This window comes from Lepus europaeus, chromosome X, assembly GCF_033115175.1.
Source record: "Lepus europaeus isolate LE1 chromosome X, mLepTim1.pri, whole genome shotgun sequence".
In the NCBI taxonomy this organism is placed as follows: Eukaryota; Metazoa; Chordata; class Mammalia; order Lagomorpha; family Leporidae; genus Lepus; species Lepus europaeus.
In genome coordinates, this window is record NC_084850.1 from 110621517 (window position 1) to 110641707 (window position 20191).

At 40.3% G+C, this 20191-nt stretch overlaps 1 protein-coding gene across 1 annotated transcript in view; it reads right to left on the reverse strand.

Moving 5' to 3' along the window:
* OTC (ornithine transcarbamylase) overlaps positions 1-20191 on the reverse strand; it is a 64172-nt gene that overhangs the window by 7126 nt on the left and 36855 nt on the right. The window contains exons 5-8 of the mRNA XM_062184084.1: positions 10701-10854; positions 8786-8908; positions 1953-2006; positions 1723-1872 (exon numbers count right to left, since the gene is read on the reverse strand). Of these exons, the coding sequence (XP_062040068.1) occupies positions 1723-1872; positions 1953-2006; positions 8786-8908; positions 10701-10854 (481 nt within the window). The remainder of the gene's footprint in view (positions 1-1722; positions 1873-1952; positions 2007-8785; positions 8909-10700; positions 10855-20191) is intronic.

The following is a 20191-nucleotide window of genomic DNA, read 5'->3' on the forward strand; positions in this document are numbered from 1 at the left end:
TATTTGGGAGAATATCACTTCAAGTCAAATCACTCACTCAGTTTTTCAATATTTTGTCTAATTGGATAGTGGACATTTCAGCAAAGAACTCTGTGAGTATAATACATGGCTGATAACAGAATCACCAATTACTCTCCAAAATATGAGAAAAGTTGCTTTGCTGTGGCAGTATTATATATTAGCTTATCTCCAAACTATAATTTTTAGCATTTGAAGCATATTTTGTCACTAATTAAAACAACTTTGAAAAAAGCATTGAGGTATGAATGCATTAATTAAGAGTGCGGGCACTATGCACTAGATACTTCCTTCTTAATGCCTGTTAGTGGTCTTTAAAAAGCTCATGGGATATGCATATGATAAAAATTATGCATGGGTTTCTTTGTTTATTTTTATTTGAAAGGCAGAGAGAGAGAGAGGGAGAGAGAGAAACAGATACACAGAGATTGATCTCTCATCTGCTGCTTCACTCCCTAAATGCCCCCCACAGCTGGGGCTGTGCCAAGCCAAAGCCAGGGACTCAATCCAGATCTCCCACTTGGGTAACAGAGGCCAAAGTACTTGATCTGTCACTTGGTGCCTCCCAGTATGTGCGTTAACAGGAAGCTGGAATCAGGAGCAGGGCTGGAAACCCAACACAGGCACTCTGATATGGGATGTAGGCATCCCAAGTGGCATCTTAACTGTTATACCAAATGCCAGGCCCTATGCATGAATCAAAAAATTTTTGCATCAAAATAAATTGAACTTTCAATTCATTTTCCGTGAAGGTTTTAAAAGTATCCTTATATATGTAAATGCACAAGAAAGGTCTGCAAAGGGACATATCAAATTGTTAAGCAATGGCTATCTCTACAAATAGTCAATGTTAAGTGGATGGGACAACGGATTTTTCACTTTGTATTTTGAACACTTTCATTTTATTTGACATGTGATAATGAAGGACTCGTACTTATGTATTAGTTTATTGATAAAATGTTTATTGCACTTGCTTATTCCATTTCTTTATCAAACAATATTAGTTGCTCTGTTGACAAAACCCCAGTGTGCACTTGTCATTATAGGGTAGTCCCCCAGAACAGGGGTTCTCAAAATGTGATCCTGGAGCAGCAGCATCACACCATCTGGGAACTTGGAAGAAATGCACATTCCCGAGTCTCACCCGTGACTTACAAAATCAGAAACCTAGGGAAGTTAATATACGACAACTGTATATTAACAACTCCTCTCAGTGATGTTAATCTGTCTTCAAGACTGGGAAGCACTGCTCCTGATTTTACTGGAAAGCATCAGATTAAGTGAGAGTCCCCTGGGAATGCCCCAGAGGGAGTTAACAAAAACTCAACTGGATTTAGCGGGCCTTAGAAGATAGAAGAGAGGAGTAGTCAAAGAAGCATAGTTATGGGGCTTTGCTTAGGGGAGAAATCACAAGAAGTTGCATGTAGCAGAAACAATTTCAAGTCTCTAAACCCGTAAAGAGCAAAGCATTCCAATGCCTGTATTGCTCTGGGAGGAAAGCCTGCTTCTCTCGTCTGCCTGGGTTTCAAATTGCTTCATCCAGCACAAAAGTGTCTTTCCAAAGAGAAATCCCTGGGGAATACAGTTAGCGAGTCCTTTATAGGATATGCAAGGACAGTCTCTCTCCAGAGTGAGGAGGTGATGAGATGGTTCTGGCCTTTATGAATGGAATTAATGAACCTTCAGAGAGGCATCAATTTGTACCTTCATTGTAACCTGGTAACCTTGGAAAGCCTGGAGTCGCTTTTTTTTCTCTTCTTCTTGTCCCATGCTTATCCAAGTGTCTGTAATTAATACATTGCCTCCACGCGCTGCTTCCAATGGTTCATTCGTCAGCGACAGCTTGGTACCATTCTAGCATACATAAGCATGCCGGTTAAACAATTTCAGGGGACAGAGAAAGTCAATTATAGCTTCACAAATAAGGAACATACCTCCTTGGCATATTGCTCTGCCAATTTGGTTACACTAGGATCCGGCTCATAACCCTGCAGGAGTAAGAATTTAACTGTTATTTAGGTAATTTCATTACATATGTTTGCTTATACATGCACTATTTTCTTTTCAAAAATATCCCCACTCTCCCTTTAAAAAAAGATTTATTTATTTATTTAAAAGAGTTACACAGAGAGAGGGAGAGACAGAGGGAGATCTTCCATCTGCTGGTTCACTCCCGAGGTGGCCACAATGGCCAGAGCTGAGTCAGGTGGAAACTAGGAGCCATGAGCTTCATCCGGTTCTCCCACATGGGCGGCAGGGCCCCAAAAACACTTGGGCAATCCTCTGCTGCTTTTCCCGGGCCATTAGTAGGGAGCTGGACTTGAACTGGTGGCCGTGGGGGATACTGGTGTCGCAGGGGGTGGCTTTACCTACTATGCTGCAATGCTGGCCCCTCCCATTCCCTTTTTAAAGATGTAGCCCAACCATATTCATTATTATGCGATTTTTACATCTAGAATTTCAATTCTGAGGTGCCTTTTTGAATTTAAAGGGCAACCCATTTCCCCATCTTTCTTTTATTGTCTTTCGCTTCTTTAATTATAAAGACAAATATGGAGTATAGTGCTTTCTAAGCTTTTGGCAGCACCTCGTCTCGTTTCCCTAATAGCTTAAGGGGATTATATTTATAACTGTACAGCCTAAAGCATTTTTGTCTGAGTCTTGCCCACCCATTCCATGCAAATAACCTTTTCAGGTGTCAGTTCAAATGGCCCCTCCTCAGAAGAGCCTTCCCTAGTCACCCCAGTTAAATACTTCCAAGTCTCCCCAACACACATCTTATCTGCATTTCCCAGCAAATGTCCTGAGTGCAGGGCATTTGCTTTGGAATGACATTTACCCAAGTATATTGTTTTTGCTAATTTGATGGATTTGTTCGGGACGGTTTGGTGAGGGTAGGGTCAGACTCCAGTGAGCTGAGTAAGGTATTGGGGGCACAAAACTTAAGGAGACGTTACAAATTTTTAAAAAGCAACCCATTCTTAGGGCTGTGCAAGCATCAGTTTTGTGCCCTAGGTGCCTGGCTTGCTCACCCTATTTCCAACTCTGGATAAGGGAATATTCTGAGGGCTACTAAAGCCCCCAGGTTACTCCAGGCCTCCCTGGGGGAGCCTGCATGCCTCTCCTCACCCTTCAACCTGTTCTGTGCACAGCAGTGAAAATTGTTTTCGCTGAAGCTTTCCATGTTTACTCCTTGTTTCTTACGTCAAAGCTGATTAGGAGCATCAAGTCTCCCCGCCCACATCCCCTGCTCCTGTCCCTTTTAATTCTTCTCAACATCCTGCTGCAGGAAAGCCAGTCCCTGTACACATTGTGCCCTTTCCTGCTGCCACAGCCTTTCACCCTTGAACACATCCCTCCTTCTCCCCTCCTGGGCGTCTTCATCAGAACACGACCACGCCTCAAAACTGTAACCCAGACTCACCTTCAGGCCCTCCATGTGGAAGTCTTCTCAGTTCCAACACCATCATTATCCTCAACTTTCTCCAGCCTTCTCATTTTCCTGAATGCTTAGCATTTAGGATATTGGTTTTTACCAATTTTCCGTGGGGCACTGTGGTGATATGCCCACCCCCCACCCCCCAGATTCCCCGTCATGAATAACCATAAGAAAGGTCAATTCCTCCAGCTGCTGGGAGATGCCAGAAGATGGCCTCAGCTGCAGTCACCTCAGTCAAGGTCACACACCCTTCCAGGGTGACCCACATTTAATCAGTGATTGACGGGAGGTTATGAAAACCTGACGCCCTCTGCCCAACTCTGGACAGCTCTGAATGGCCATCTCTCCATAAGGTTGGCCAAGACTGTTGTAGGGCCTGCACCACAGCTGTGCTTTTCTCTCTGTCTATTCCTGCTTCCTCCTCTCCATACTTGTTGATTTCAAGGTCATGTGCACATCTTGCGTGCTAAACTCTGAATCTGTTTTCTGGGAAGCCCAACCTGTGACAAGCATGTCCAGGTTTTTCCATTTGAAGTTGTGTTTATTTACACGTGATTGTCTATTACAGTTTTTTCTCTCATTACAAAATTCTTGAGAAAACAAACTACTCAGATGTTGATGGTGATAGCTGCAGACATTTTAGAAGCTAAGTTACTCTCAAATTGCTGTGAATTCTGGAGTCTTGATTTTAGGGGTTTGGAGAAAGTAATTAACAAAGGCTTGCTAATTTAGTAACTAATGTTGTGAATAGTTATACTGGTAAGCACAACTGAAGAGGCTTGGCTATTACCCCAGGTGCCTCCTGCCCTGAAAATTTAGCTGTCTCTTTGGAGAGCAGGTTTTACTCCCTAAGTATAATGATTCCCAGAGAAGGAATCAATAAGTACTTAGAGAACCAACAGAGAGGCTTGGAAATTAGAAAATCACCCAACCTTGCATGCACTGAGCCATGACTTAGGATACAGAGAGGAATTCTTTACTCACATCTCAGCTTTCAACACTAAATCACTCATTGGGCTTTCCATAAATCTTCAAACCAGATGAAGAGATGATTAACAAACCTGCTGCAGTCTAAATATTCACTTATAACAATGTTAAAATCATTACCATTGATAGTTTATGGAACAATTTTACAATCATGGACAAATTTATTTTTTTTTGAATGTGTAAGTTATTCTTGGTTGAAGAATGGGAAAATAGATTAATTATGGCCCTGGAGACTTTTCAGTATTTCTTAACTTTACTATATCTCCTAGCTTCCTCTTTAAAGGTCTACTAACAACTGAAGACTTACAGATTGCTAGAAGGATTTTTGTACTATCAAGACTTGCCAGAAAATTTTCTAAAACTCTTATTCCCACCAAGATTTAACTGGTCGTTAGTATCCTTTATTGTTTAAATGAGTTTCTGCATAAGAACAATACTAAAATTACTCTGTAATATTGGACTTTTTTCCTTTGACGTTAATAAAACATCTTTGACATACAATAAAATGTTCAAGCCATACATTTCTTCAGCAGAATAAAGGCTTTCCAATAGCACCTCATACCAAGGAAAGTCATTCTTAATGTATGTACCTGTGAAAACCAAATGCAATAATAGTTTGCATTAATACAGAGCCTTTCTTAAAACTAGATTTGTGGCAAGAGTATGATCACCCTTTCCATAATTGAAGAAGAGCCACCGTAAGTACAAATCCTGTCTGACCCCTTTATTCAGTTCATGTTGAATACAAGAGGATTATCTGCTGAAAGGGTCATCTCTCTGAATTCTTCAAGTTTATTATAATAGGATGGCTTCCAGGATATCCTGTTGCATATACTTGCTATTTCTTCTAACGCAAGTGCACTTAGTAGAACAATGTCCCTCAAAAATTCACACCCACCCAGAATCTCATAATATGACCTTTGGATATAGAGTCTTTGCAGATGCATTTTGTTAAAAGGGATTCATACAGGTTTAGGGTGGTCCTTAATTTAATGTGACTCATGTTTTTATAAGAAGAGGGACATTGGTACAGAGATGTGTTGTCATCGAAGGAGTATGATGAAGGTAGAGATTGAATTGATGCAGCCACAAGCCAAGGAATGCCTGGTACTACCAGAAGTGGGAAGAGAAAGTCAGGATTCTCCCCTAGAGTCTTCAGATGGAGCATAGCCATGAATGCATCCTGTTTTCAGACTTCTAGTCTCTAGAACTGTGAGAGAATAATACATTTCTGTGGTTTAAAGCAACCCAGTTTCCGGTAATTTGTTACGGTGGCTGGCTGTGGTTTAAATAAGGTATGGGGGCTGGTGCTGTGGCGCAGTGGGTTAATGCCCTGGCCTGAAGCACCGGCATCCCATATGGGCGCCGCTTCGAGTCCCGGCTGCTCCACTTCCAATCCAGCTCTCTCCTATGGCCTGGGAAATCAGTAGAAGATGGCCCAAGTCTTTGGGCCCTTGCACCTGTATGGGAGATCCAGAAGAAGCTCCTGGCTCCTGGCTTTGGATCAGCGCAGCTCTGGCCATTTCAGTCAATTGGGTAGTGAACCAGCAGATGGAAGACCTCTCTCTCTCTCTCTCTTTGCCTCTCCTCTCTCTGTGTAACTCTTTCAAATAAAAAGATAAATAAATCTTTAAAATAAATAAATAAATAAGGTATGGCTCCTGAACTCATGCAGATGGTTAAATCCCAAAGTCATAAATTTATAGTACTAAGAGGGTGGAAACTTAATTCAATTATAGTTTTTAGGGCCTAGCAGGAGGTTGTTAGGTCACTGGGGACATGTCTTCTGAAGTAGTTCTCACCAGAGGGTGGGTTAGAAAGACTGAGTTGGGCTCAGTCAGTGTCTCTGCTTCCTAGCTTGCCATGTGATCCTTCTGTGCACACGCTTGGCCATGGCCATCAGACAGCTGAACTAATGTCTGATCCGATCTGGAATTATGAACCTCCAACACTGTGAGCCAAAATAAATCTCTTTCTCGCCTAAGTAGCTTGTCCTATATACTTCATCACAGTAGTGAAAAGCTGATTAAAACACAGCCCTAGAAACTAAGATGGCAGGATGAGTTGTTCCAAATTGGTTCAGCCAGAACACCAGAGATGAGCATTTTATGGTATTTTATTTTGTTTTGGCAGGAGACAAGACTGGTACTGGTGCTCTAGCCAGATGCCCTTTGAAGATGCCCTTTTATTGTCTGGCTCCATCTCCTGTTTCAATGTGTTTTTAACCTTTAGCACTTGCAGTTCTTCTCCTGTAACTTCTGGTTACCACACTGCTTTTCCTGCCAAAAGTTCCAGGATATTTACCACTCTACCTCCGCTGCCCTTGACCAAAGACCGGTTCAAAAGGACAAATGCCCATTTTCCTCACACTAATTGGGACAATTCTGGACAATACTCCAGAGCTCACCTGTAGGATCAGGCTGAAGCTACTTTCTGTGGAATTGTGCCTGGTATGGTACTAGGGTGATCAAATCACCCAGCTATGCCCAAGATTCTTCCAATTTTAGAACCTCTCCGTGCTGGGCAAGCCAGGATGTTTGGTCACTATAAATGGTCCCCTTGCTCAGATTCTTCCTTTTCTCCGTCCTGCTCCCCATAGTCTCTTATAGGTCTCCCTTGGGAGGATTTCCTTACTAAATCACCTTTATTACATAAAACAGCCATACACACAAAACCCCACAGTACATACAAACCCACTGGGGGTTCTGCTTGTGAGGCATTTGGCCTAAGACACTGGTGGTGGTGGCAGGTGTAGAAAACACACAAGAAATTCAAAGATTTGGATATTTCCCCTTGGAGAAGTTAAGCTATTAACCAACAGGATGTAATTCATGTCCCCAGTGGTTGGCAAATAACCTTCTCACACTTGAGAAGCAGAAGCAGGGAGGGATTTTGAAGACTCATATGTTCACCTGTGGTGAACTGTTCTTAATAAGAGGGCCAGTTCTATCTTCTACCACAAATCAAGATTTCATTCCAAAACATTTTATATTTAGGGAGAATTTTCCCTTCAAAAGGCTCTTGAGAGGATGTTAGTAAGCAATGAAAAACATAATGGAGAAAATAATCCAGTATAAAGTAGATATTTAAAAGTTTCTGGGGGTATCCTTTGGGACTGGTTTGAGTCTCTTGTAGGGTGAATTTTTATCCTTTAGAGGTAAAAATGTATGGGAGTTGGAGTTGCTTAACATAGCACTTTTCTTAGGGGGATTTGAACATTTTATATTAGTGTACTTATTTACCTACTTATATTATTATGTAAGTAAAACATCTACATGTTAAGAAATTCAAACCCTTGCCGGCACCGTGGCTCACTTGGTTAATCCTCCGCCTGCGGCGCCAGCATCCCATATGGGCACCGGGTTCTAGTCCCGGTTGCTCCTCTTCCAGGACAGCTCTCTGCTGTGGCCCGGGAGGGCAGTGGAGGATGGCCCAAGTGCTTAGGCCCCTGCACCCGCATGGGAGACCAGGAGAAGCACCTGGCTCCTGGCTTTGGATCAGCGTAGCTCCGGCCTTAACGGCCATTTGGGGAGTGAACCAACGGAAGGAAGACCTTTCTCTCTATCTCTCTCTCTCTCACTGTCTAATTCTATCTGTCAAATAAAAAAAAAAGACGGAAATTCAAACCCTGTAAAAAAATATATGATAGTGACAATAAAGTCTCCCTCCTACCTCTGTTCCAGTTCCCCTCTTCAGGGGCAAAAACTATTACCAGCTTCTTGTGTATCAAAAGGGTTACGTGGGGCTTATGGAGGAAGGTCATGGCCTCATACATTCCATGAGAGATCTAGCAGCAAGGAAGTATGCAGGAGTTATCTTCATAGCCATGTGGGACTCAGATTTTAAAAACCAAAATATCCCTGGAGTTGATTTTTGAAACAGTAAGCTAGTGTAGATACCATCCCCGAGACCTTTACATTGGATTGGCGTTTTTTCTATCGAATTCCAGTATTAAAAACCCAACAGAAATGTTCCCATGCAATGGGAATTCTCTGCTGCCTGGATTCATTGCTTTCTTTAGCCTTTGTGGCGATTCTGCACAAGGATGCCAGTCATCACAATGGCTGGTATCAGGACATTCAAAGGCATGATTCAGACACGCTTTTAGCACAGACTCACACAATAGAAGGCATCGGCCAAGATTACCTACTACTGTGGAGATGGGAAATTGGGCTCTCAAGGGGCCAGACAGCTATTTAATAGTAGAGCGGATAACAGAACATAAATTTTGCAGTCTCACCTGTGCTCTCCTTGAATGGACGAGAACCCTGTTTTCACTGGGTAATTGCATTTGGGTATGATTTAAGAGGAGTTGCGTTTCGAGGCAGGACGCTTTCCTACCTTTGGAGTAGCTGCCTGAAGGTGCATTCCGAATTTCGCTGCACTCATCATGATGGAGTGCAGGATGTTGTTCCCATCCCCGATCCAGCTGAGAGTAAGACCTTTCAGAGAGCCATAGTGTTCCTAAAAGGTAAAGAATGAAGGAGATTAAATCTGAAGAAATTCCACTTGTATGCAACAGTTGCTGGGGGGTTAAATAAAGGAAACAATCTTCACTTTAAATGTTTAATACCTTGCTGTAATGAATACATTACTATTTTTGCATTGTACAGGGCAATTGAATGACATAAATGTACAATCTCAAAATAATAGCACAGTCCTAATTGCTTCAACCATCATATGAACTTCACAGACACTCAGATTTTCATGCATTTCAAATCTTAACCTTAGTTGTATTCATTCATTCAACAAATTGATCACTACCAATGCCCAGACAAAGGAGTCAAACATCATTGTTTTTATGTTGTTTACATTCTTTGGTATAAGGAAGAGGAAATGCAATGTACCTGGAACTGTGTAACATGGCAGCTCAGAGCTGTTTCCATTTATATAAAGATGAAATACATACCAAATAGTGTATTACAAGTAATGTAATGAAAGTAATATTTATGGATATACATATGTGTAAATAAATTGTAAACATGTGCCAACGAATTGTAAATACAAACATTAGGATAATAATTTCTTTGTGGAGTGGGAGGAAATCAGATCAGGCAGAGTTATATAATGAGCTTCAGCTCTGTCTATAATGTTTTACTTACAAACAACAAATAATTCTAGAGTAATTACTCCATCACATTAATATTTGACAAAACTGGGTAATGAGTACATGGGCATTTGTTTTATTTTCCTTAGCATTTGTTTTCTTTTTCCCTAAAGTATGTGTAGGTTTAATATGTTTATATATTTATAAAGATAAAATGAAAAGGAGGAAGGCTAAGAAAGTTGGACATCACAGAACTACTACATAGCTAAATTAGAATATAAATCCATGTCCATCTGATTTGGATCTCATGGTCCTACTAAGCTGCTATTTATTCCTGGAAGTCCTACTTTGAGTATCACCCATATAAAGGTGTTGTACTAGGTCTGGAAGAGGACAGTATGAGGAATAGGCAAGCTCATTGCCCCTCAATTAATTTATAACCTAGTAATGATAAAGCCTGAAGTAAAGCATTAAATTATCTGCATGTGAAGCCACACTCACAGATAGCCACTTGGTATCTGACATCATCGAATCACTTCTGCAGGGATGTTATCCTCATTTTGAGTATGTACTTATTTAAATGTGGAGGAAGATAAGCTTATCCACTTTGCTCTGTATTCTAAGAATCTTCTGTAGACACAGAAATGATGGTAGAATTCAAGTGGCAATACGACATAGGTAAGCTGTGGCAAATAAAATCCTGATTTGGAAGAACACAGCTAAATTTGAGCTTCAACTCTATCAATTAGGCATCCTCTTAAATTTATTAAAATAACAGAAAATGCCTCCCTCCTTCGAAGGGGTCTAGTGATTGACTCATTTTGAATACTGAAAACACATTCCATTAGTCTTTATTCCCAAGTCACAGAATCAAATGTATGTAAGATCACATAAGGCTTGTCCATCAGCATTCTCTGTCATCCATTGTGTTAGATATGGTGCCAAAAACAAATTGGTTGAGAGGCCAAGGAGTGAGAGAGGAGCTAACAGGGGTTAAACACAGTTGACAACAGAAGGATCTTACTGTCTTTCAACAGTGCCCTGTTTCCTCCAGATATATAGTATGCACGCATATGCAATAATTCATTGTCAAGATAATATTTGAAAATAAAATGTCAGTGCTATCATTCAAGTAAATGGCTGCACTTAAGGCTATGCAGTAATTATTTGTTGATTTTGCTCTTTTGTAAGGCAAAATAATAAACCAACCTGGAGTGTAAGGTAATCAGCCAGGATCTGGATAGGATGGTACAAATCTGATAGCCCATTGATGATAGGAATGGATGCTTCTTTAGCCAAGATGTCCAGATCTGATTGTTTATACACTCGAGCCAACACTGCATCTGTCATGCTAGACAACACTCTGTGGCAAACCAAGGAAAGATAATCTGAGTTAATTATGTGCAACAATTCCTTCTTTAATACAAAATCTTAAACAACAATAAGAAATGCTAATAAATTAGAATTTTTACTAAATTAAAGTCTGTCAACATGATAGATCTAAAATCTAATATTAAATATGTAGTCATTACAGGTGCTAAATGTTGTTCTGTCCACGTATTATCCAGTGACCAGAGATTTAAAATCCTTTACAGAGAGAATAAATCAATTGTGGACCCAGAGCATGTGATAATGAATTATAACTGATAAATTGCAGCTGCTTAAATCAAAAGGGGCAAGACCAAAATACAAAGTATACAGTTATTAATGATCTGTGATGTGATTTTGTTTCACATCATCCCAGATAAAAATATGCACTTTCATCATGCAATTGGTATCCACAGATTCTGTATCCATGGATTCAACCAACTGCAGATAGAAAATATTTGGGAAAAAAATTGAATCTGTACTGAACATGCAGAGGTTTTTTTCTTTTCCTCTTGTCATTATTCTCTGAACAATGCAGGATAACAACTATTTACATAGCATTTACATTGTATTAGCTATTATCACTAACCTAGAGATAATTTAAAAGGAAAAGACAGGATGTTTATGTTATATGTTATATGATAATACTATATCATTTTGTGTAAGGAACTTGAGTGTCCATGTCCATGAATTATATCAATAGAAAAGTACTGGAAACACCCCCCCACCTGCCGCCGCCGAATCCCAAGGGATGACTGTGCAGCATGGAAGCCATAGAAGTGTACACACAAATTGCCCTGCAAGAGAGAACCTGTTGCAAGGAGTTTTATTGGCTGATAGCCTCAGGCTGCCACACCTATGGGATCTGCTGGAACATTCTTGCTGAGATCACATTCTTTCCCACTGTATGACTGAGCATGGAGCGTTAGGGGGCGGGGCTCAGCTGGGTCATTCTTGCTGGCTATGAGTCCTCTCTGATGGGCAGTCTTTACTCTAGGGCTGCCCAACTGACAAGCCCAAGACTGCCTCAGTTGTGCTGCCATCCGAGGGAGGCTCTTGCTACCCATTCTGTCTTCTTTTCCCTTCTTTCACTCAGACCTGTATCCTGCTCTGAAGGGTCTCCCTGCCTGCTCCGACTTTCTCTCTCCTTAATCCTTCACAGGTTTTCTCCTTCACACATTTTTTATTTTTAAAGATTTATTTTATTTATTTGAAAGGCAGAGTTACAGAGAGAGGTAGAGATAGAAAGAGAGAGGTCTTCCATCTGTTGGTTCACTCCCTAAGTGGCTGCAATGGCCTGAGCTGAGCAGATCCGAAGCCAGGAGCCAGGAGCTTCTTCCAGGTCTCCCATGAGGGTGCAGGGCCCAAGGACTTGGGCCATTTTCTACTGCTTTCCTAGGCCATTGCAGAGAGCTGGATCAGAAGAAGAGCAGCCGGCTCTCAAACCAGCACCCGTATAGGATGCTGGCACTGCAGATGGCAGTTTAAACTGCTACGCCACAATGCCAGCTTCTCACTCTGATTCTTATAAAAGTAAACATTCAAAAACTCCTTGCAGGGACTGTTGCTTTTGTGCAGCGGGTTAACGTCCTGGCCTGAAGCACCGGCATCCCATATGGGCATGGGTTTGAGTCCTGGCTGCTCCACTTCCCATCCAGCTCTCTGCTATGGCCTGAGATAGCAGTAGAAGATGGTCTAAGTCCTTGGGACCCTGCACCCATGTGGGAGACCCAGAAGAAGCTCCTGGCTCCTGGCTTCGGGGCACAGCTCAGCCATTGCAGCCAATTGGGGAGTGAACCATCAGATGGAAGACCTCTCTTTTTTTCTCTCTGCTTATCCTCTCTCTCTGTAACTCTGCCTTTCAAATAAATAAAATAAATTTTTTTTTAAAAAAATTCCTTGCCCCTAGAAGTTAGAGGAACAAAAGATGGCAAACCATATTCTTATAATACTGTTTCCTAGACTTTTGAACTTTAAAGAATATTTACTAATTTATTCATTTATTTGAGGGAGAGAAAGAGAGAGACAGGGAGGGAGAGAAGCAAGAGTATGTTTGATTTTAGAGGTTATACTACAAATTTCTTTAAATATGCATCATTTTCTTTCTTTTCTTTTCTTTTCTTTTCTTTTTTTTTTTTTTTGACAGGCAGAGTTAGACAGTGAGAGAGAAACAGAGAAAGGCCTTCCTTCCATTGGTTCACCCCCCAAATGGCCACTACGGCCAGCATGCTGCGCCGATCCAAAGCCAGGAGCCAGGTGCTTCCTCCTGGTCTCTCATGCAGGTGCAGGGCCCAAGCACTTGAGCCATCCTCCACTCCCTTCCTGGGCCACAGCAGAGAGCTGGACTGGAAGAGGAGCAACTGGGACAGAACCGGTGCCCAAACAGGGACTAGAACCCGGGGTGCCGGCCCCACAGGCGAAGGATTAGTCAAGTAAGCTGCGGAGCTGGCCTAAATATGCATGATTTTCTAAAGCGTGTACAGATAGAATCACATATCTGGATTCACACTGCAGTCGATCTTGTGGACTCTCATCATTAGATAAGCAGATTTGACTTCTACTGTAGTCTCTGAAGCCATTTTAGGGAACTAGGACCATGGGCTACCAACTTCCTATGGATTTCATTGAATTTTATAATGTTTAGTCATGTTTTGACAGATTTAGTATGTATGACATATAAAAATTATCTTAATCTCTTTTTTTAAGATTTCATTTATTTATTTGAGAGGTAGAGTTACAGACAGTGAGAGGGAGAGACAGAGAGAAAGGTCTTCCATCTGTTGGTTCACTCTCCAAATGGCCACAACGGCTGGAGCTGCGCTGATCCGAAGCCAGGAGCAAGGTGCTTCTTCCTGGTCTCTCATGTGGGTGCAGGGGCCCATGGACTTGGGCTATCTTCTACTGCCTTCCCAGGCCACAGCAGAGAGCTGGACTGGAAGGGGAGCAAGCAGGACTAGAACCGGCACCCACATGGGATGCCAGCACCACAGGTGGAGGATTAACCTACTGCGCCGAGGCGCCAGCCCCCATCTTAATATCAAATGTGAAGAAACCAAGGTTTTTGAAACCCTTGTGGTAATTACAGCAAGTTTAGGACAGGGTAAATATGTCATCTCAAAAACTCAAAACCATTAAAAAATTAGAGTGAGGGAAGAGTAAGCTTGAAAGAGTGAAGTGCTAGGGGAGCAATTAGAGACATTAATGCCCTATACACAAATATTTCAAGAAGACCTATCAAAAGGCAGCTGTTGTGGTTCCCTCTCTTGAACAAGTCTCCATCCCTAAAGTTTCCAAGGCAAAGCATCCAAAAGGCAAGCATACATTTGCATGTCCTGTTTCTAATGTCAAGGTGATATCCCTGGGTGCTCTATGGTGGAATTTCATGGGAGAATGCCTGATTGGCTTTATTGAAGTTGCCCAAAACTTTCTAGAACAGAGGTTTTCTGCACATTAGCATCACCTATGAAGCTTTACAAAATCCTGATGCCACATTCTGTCCTTTGGAAGGTTAAACCAGAAGCTATGGTTGTAGTAGCCACATTAATATTTGTACAGCTCTCTAAACCATTCTATTACGAAAACTATGCATAGAACCACCATTGTCCTAGAAAAGAAAGAGAGAGAGAGAGAGAGAGAAAGTGGGAGGAGAGTGGGCTAGTGGGTATTCTGCTGCTGTGTGACACACTATATCAATAAAGAGGAGGAAGTCTTAGTGGTTGCTCTAATCCCACATCATAAGAAATGTAAGGGATAACATGATCTACTATGCTGGAAAGAATAAGATTGTTTACACTTACAGAAGAAGTATTTTCCTTTCAAATCAATCATTACCAAGAGCAGTTCCATGGCAACAGCAGTAGCTGAAGTCTTTCCCTCCCTCCACAGTTGTAGGAATCCCTAGTGTCCCATTTCGGTCTTCAATATTACTTTACTCAAAAGAAGGAACCAGAAGCCATTAGAGGATAGTCAATCCCATGTCCTTAAGCAGAATAAAATCAGAATAGGTCTGCAACATCCTGTTGTTGCCACAAAGCAAGAATGAATTTATAACCATCAGGGGCACTGCTAAAAGGAAAAAGAGTTAACTTAAAGGAGCTCCAATTTGTAAAGTTGTAATCACTTATATTAATAAAAATTCTTCAATGAAACCAGTTGTGTTTGTAAAAGGTCATGATACTTATAAGAATACAGCTTCTTGAGGTGACTAGTTTTCCTTTCCAGTGTGGTAGAATTGTATAAACCTTGAGAAGATTATAAAAATAGTTTCTTCTGGGACAGGTATTTGGTGCAACAGTTAGGAGGTCATTTGAGAACGCTGCATCCTGTATGGGAGTGTCTTGTTAGTGTCCTGGTTCCTTCACTTACAATCTAGCATCCTTTTCGTGTGTACACTGGGGACGAGCAGGTAATGGCTCAAGTACTTGGGCCCTTGTTACAGACATGGGAAAATTGGATGGAATTCCAGGCTCCTGGCTTCAGCCTGGTCTAGGACTTGCTGCTGCAGGCATTCAAGGAGTGAAATAGTGGATGGAAGATCTCTGTCTCTTTGTTTCTCTGTTTTTCAAATAAAGTGAATAAATGAATAAATAAATAAATTTAAAATTAACCTCTTCTAGAAATCCTGACAACCAGGCAATCTATAGAATTTTAAATTCTAGGACCATATAAGAGTAAGAATAGCAGATTTAAGAATAAAAAACAAATTAAATCTATGATAGTAACAGCCTTGTGCTTAGTTTTATTGTCAAAATATTAATCATCTCTGTAATCAATATGGTATTTTGTGTGCATTTTTTTTCATTGTGAAATGTTTATAGCATTGGAGGAAATCAGAAATGCTAGGCTTATGATTAAGTTAACTGCTCAAGAGCGTTTGATTAAGTTTGTAATCAATGTTTAAATGGTTGAGAAGATTTGTTTATTAATATGCATTTGATTTATTGGTTGTATAAGTAATATGTGAATATTTAAAGCAACGAAAACTTGAACATGCATCAGAATCACCAGGAGGGCTTCCTAAAATGCAGATGACTGTGTTTCTGATTCAGTAGGTCTGGGTTGAGGGCTGAGAATTTGCATTTCCAATAAGCTCCCAAAGGCTCCTTATGCTGCTGGTTTGGTGACCACACTTTCAGAATCAGTGACTTAGAGAAATGCTTGCTATTTTATGTTTAAAAAATGCTAAATAAAAGTGCTTGATAAATTCATAATAAATTGGACAGTAAACAAAGGATAAGGAGAACACTCCAGTAGGCACAAAATGCCCCTTGGACATTAAAGCATCCATGAGCAAAAAGGAGCATGACAAAGCTTGACAGAAATGCCACTTAATCCTCTTTCAATCACAGAGGCTGCATCTGAAATGGAATCCAGTGACACTGGAGGCAAGAGGAAGCAGCTCCCAAGTTATTTTCACGTTGGAATCACTTGCAGAACAAAGATGCCGACGATGCCTAATTAATTTCTGTATTTTGTCAATGAAATTGGTTTCTACCTTCATGCTTAAAATTGCTACAAATCATGGAGAAATCAGCTTTCTTATTCTCCCAGGCTACTAAAAATCCTTAAAAATGTTTTAAAAACAAACCTTTTCACTGGAAACAATTACAACCCTACAACTAGAGCTGGACTACAAGAACACTAACAGTAATCTAGGCTTTATATAACTCTCCATCAATTTCAAAACCTCACCTTTAAACGCTGCAAGAGCTTTATTATATGTTGTATACAAATGAAAGGTTGATAAGTTAAAAATACTCTCTGGTTCTGTAAAGACTTTTCATTAGGGCCTCTTTTCATTTCCGTTGAATATATGGAGTTCTTCTTACCTTCCACTGGGTTCCTGCAGCCTTGCAAATAATCTCAGGCAACTACCAACAATGGCAGCAAAACATCTTTTGCAAAACCCACATTACCCACATTTAAAATTTCCCATGCATACCAGTTTGTATTGGATGTTTAATAGCTAACATTAGGATTTTTCAAAAACAATTAACAAATTAAAATATTTATATAATTTATTTTGCCTAAATGTTTATGGTGTGGTTTATTTTCACCCATCATCTTTTTTCCTATTGTTTACTAAAAGGAGAGTTATGACAAGGCATTTCAAATGGAAACACAGTTCAAGAGATAAAATATTAACATGATTATTTCTGGATGATGATATCAGTGGATTTATTAATAATTTTATCTCAATACTTTCTATCAAAGTAGTATTTCTATAATAGAGAAAGCAAATTGTTATTCAAAAAGAAATTTTTCCAAACATGATCCCGAAAGCAATTGAAAATGAACTGGGGCTCCTTAGAGCAGTGGCTAATTCTTGTCCTTAGTAAAGAAATATACAATATGAGCCTGGAACATCTTGCCATACCTAAGAACAAGGAGGAATTATCAAAGAATAAAGGAGTTAGGTCAAAATGACCCAACCTGAACACAGATCACATTGGCCAAATATGGGACAATTTTAGAATCAATAAGAATAATGACTATAATAATCTGAAATCTTCAAATATATTAAAATTGATGAGTTTATAAAGACACTAAAAAAGCAGAACATTATGTCATAGAAAGACCAATTTCAATTCAATTTAAAAGAGAATTCTCAGATTGCATAAGTTCTTGGTCAGAACAGTCAGACTACATAAAAATGGAACAAGATAGCTTAGTCAGTGAAGATATTTTTATGCAGAGCTCAGTAACTATTCTGAAGGTGTGGTATGGAGGAGGCATGAAAAGGATGGTTGATCTAAATAAATCCTTTCCAATCTAAATATTCTGTTATTCCTTGATATTTTCCCCTTTGGCATAAGATAGAATGTTTTTCAGTAATTAACTAAAACAACTTGAAGGCCACATCAAACCAAAGCAAAACAAAATAAAAAAATACAATAAACAAAATCCCCTATGGCTCCAGGAAGGCCTGGTGCAGAGTCTTTATTTTTAGGTGAATAGACACTAAAAAAGTACAAGTACTGTGTTGGGCCACATCTCAGGAGGAAATATGTATCTTAAATGAGTTGGACAATCACACAGTAATCTTGACATCCTTAGAAGGGGTTGAGTTGCCCCCAAAATATTGGAACATGGTGAGCATTTCACAAAAAGCAATGGCAAATAACAGCTGTATTCTCACAGGGTTCTTCTATTCATTCTCCCTTTTGACCCCATCCTGCCTTGAATCAGACTGTGTACTCTAAACTCCAATTTGTTACCAATAGCAACTCTTATTAGTTAAGTGGCTTACTGAAAAATAGCAAGAAGAATTTTTGGTGACAACAATCAAGAATCCTATAAATCATCTTTAAAATGAGTATTTTCTAATTTTTGTAATAAAAGTTGGCCAAGGCCCTAGAAGAGATGCAGGTTCTTTCCTCAACATGAATTGATCAAAGGGGTCAAGGGAACTGTCTGAATGAGTCTCCTTCCAGGAAGCAGGATATTCCAGTCATCTGGCCTCTCTGTCTGGGTTATAATTTTAGTTGTATTACTAGCAGAACAATGAAGAAACAAGGTAGTATTGCAGTATTGTTAGCAAATCTAGATGGGATTTTATCAAATGGGCTGGTTTTGGAAGAAGCCACAGAATGAATGAATGAAATTGCCATATTCATTTATTTATGAAGGGTTTTGTAATAGCCAGGTTGTTTTGGATTAGATGTGAGATCCCAAGTTTGAAGACCTCAGAGAAAAATCAGTAGAGCATGAGAGCATTCAGAATGTTCACCTCAAAATATGCTACAGGAATTTCAGTGCTGGGTCTGTGTAAGCTGTCTACAAAATCACAGAAATGGCCAGAATTGAGTCAATTCTTATCCTAAGGTTGAAATAGACTGCAACTTGATTCAACTGACATTACTTGAATTTCTTTCTTTTTTTATGATTTTTTTTTTTTAATCTGAAAGGCAGAGGCAGAAGCAGAGAGCGAGAGCGAGAGCGAGAGAGAGAGAGAGAGAGATCTTCCATCCTCTGGTCTACTCTCCAAATGGCCATAATGGCTGGAGCTGAGCTGATCTGAAGCCAGGAGCCAAGAGCTTCTTCCAGGTATCCCACGTGGGTACAGGGGCCCAAGGAGTTGGGTCATCCTCTACTGTTTTCCCAGGCCATAGCAGAGAGCTGGATCGGAAGTGGAGTAGCCGGGACTTGAACCAGCACCCATATGGGATGCTGGCACTGCAGGCAGCGGCTTTACCCACTATGCCACAGGCCTCATTACTTGAATTTCTCCTACATGCCTCCATGTGCCTATCCTTAACAAGCATGATCTCATTTGTCATCATAAAACTCACTGAGATAAGAATTAGTTTGTCCATTTTGCAACTCAGCAACCTGCGACCGAAAAGCAATTGGACCAAACCACAAAGAACAGTATGTGGTAGAGCTATGAGTTGAACTCAAACCTGACCCTTGTTTCACAATGTCTGCTCTATGCCTTATGAAACACTGCCTCTAAGAATATATTATAGTTCCTGCTGTGAGAGACCAGTGTTCATCATCATTTACCCAAGTATATACAACTGTTGGAATGTTGGTGCTCTCTGTTCCAATTTATTAGTACCTAATTAGGTACATATTTCCCATCAGGTAGAAATATTTAAAAACAAGAAATTTTACCTTTTTGATCTTCATGTCATTGGTATAAGTAACTTAATAATAGTATTACAGTTTTTAAAAACATTCCTTTCAATATCACAAAGGTTTATGCTTTCTCTTGAGGACTGTGTCTCTTCTATAAATTCTTCTCTAACTTTCATTGTATGAGGAATCAAAACTACAATATTTGGAAACCCTTCCGTGTTGCCTCAGGGGCATGTGGATCTATGGTTGTAAATCACTGAATGGTGTCCTCTCCCCTTCACCTGCCCCAAACTCATGCCCACCTAGGGACTCACAATGGGACCTTATTTGGAAGTGGGGTCTTTGTTTATATAACTAATTAAGATGAAGTCATACTGGAATAGGGTAGGACCTACATCCAATGAACGGCATCCTTGTGAGAAGAACAGAGGATATATAGAGACACACAGAGAAGTAGCCCAGGTGAAGAAGGAGGCAGAGTTTAGAGTGATGCTGCTGTAAGCCCAGGAATGCCAAGAAATGCTGGGAGTCACAAGAAAGAGAATCATGGTCCTACCAACGTATTGATTTTGGACATCTGGCCTTTGAAACTTTGAGAGAATAAAGTTCTGCTGTTTTAAGCCCCCAATTTGGAGGAAACTAACACAGTGGTTTATGCTGATTTTCTTTCCTACTAGTTTTACATTAGCAGAACACACTTTAGCACTTAGTACCATAAGTAAATTGCATCTATAGGGACAGTAATTAGAGTA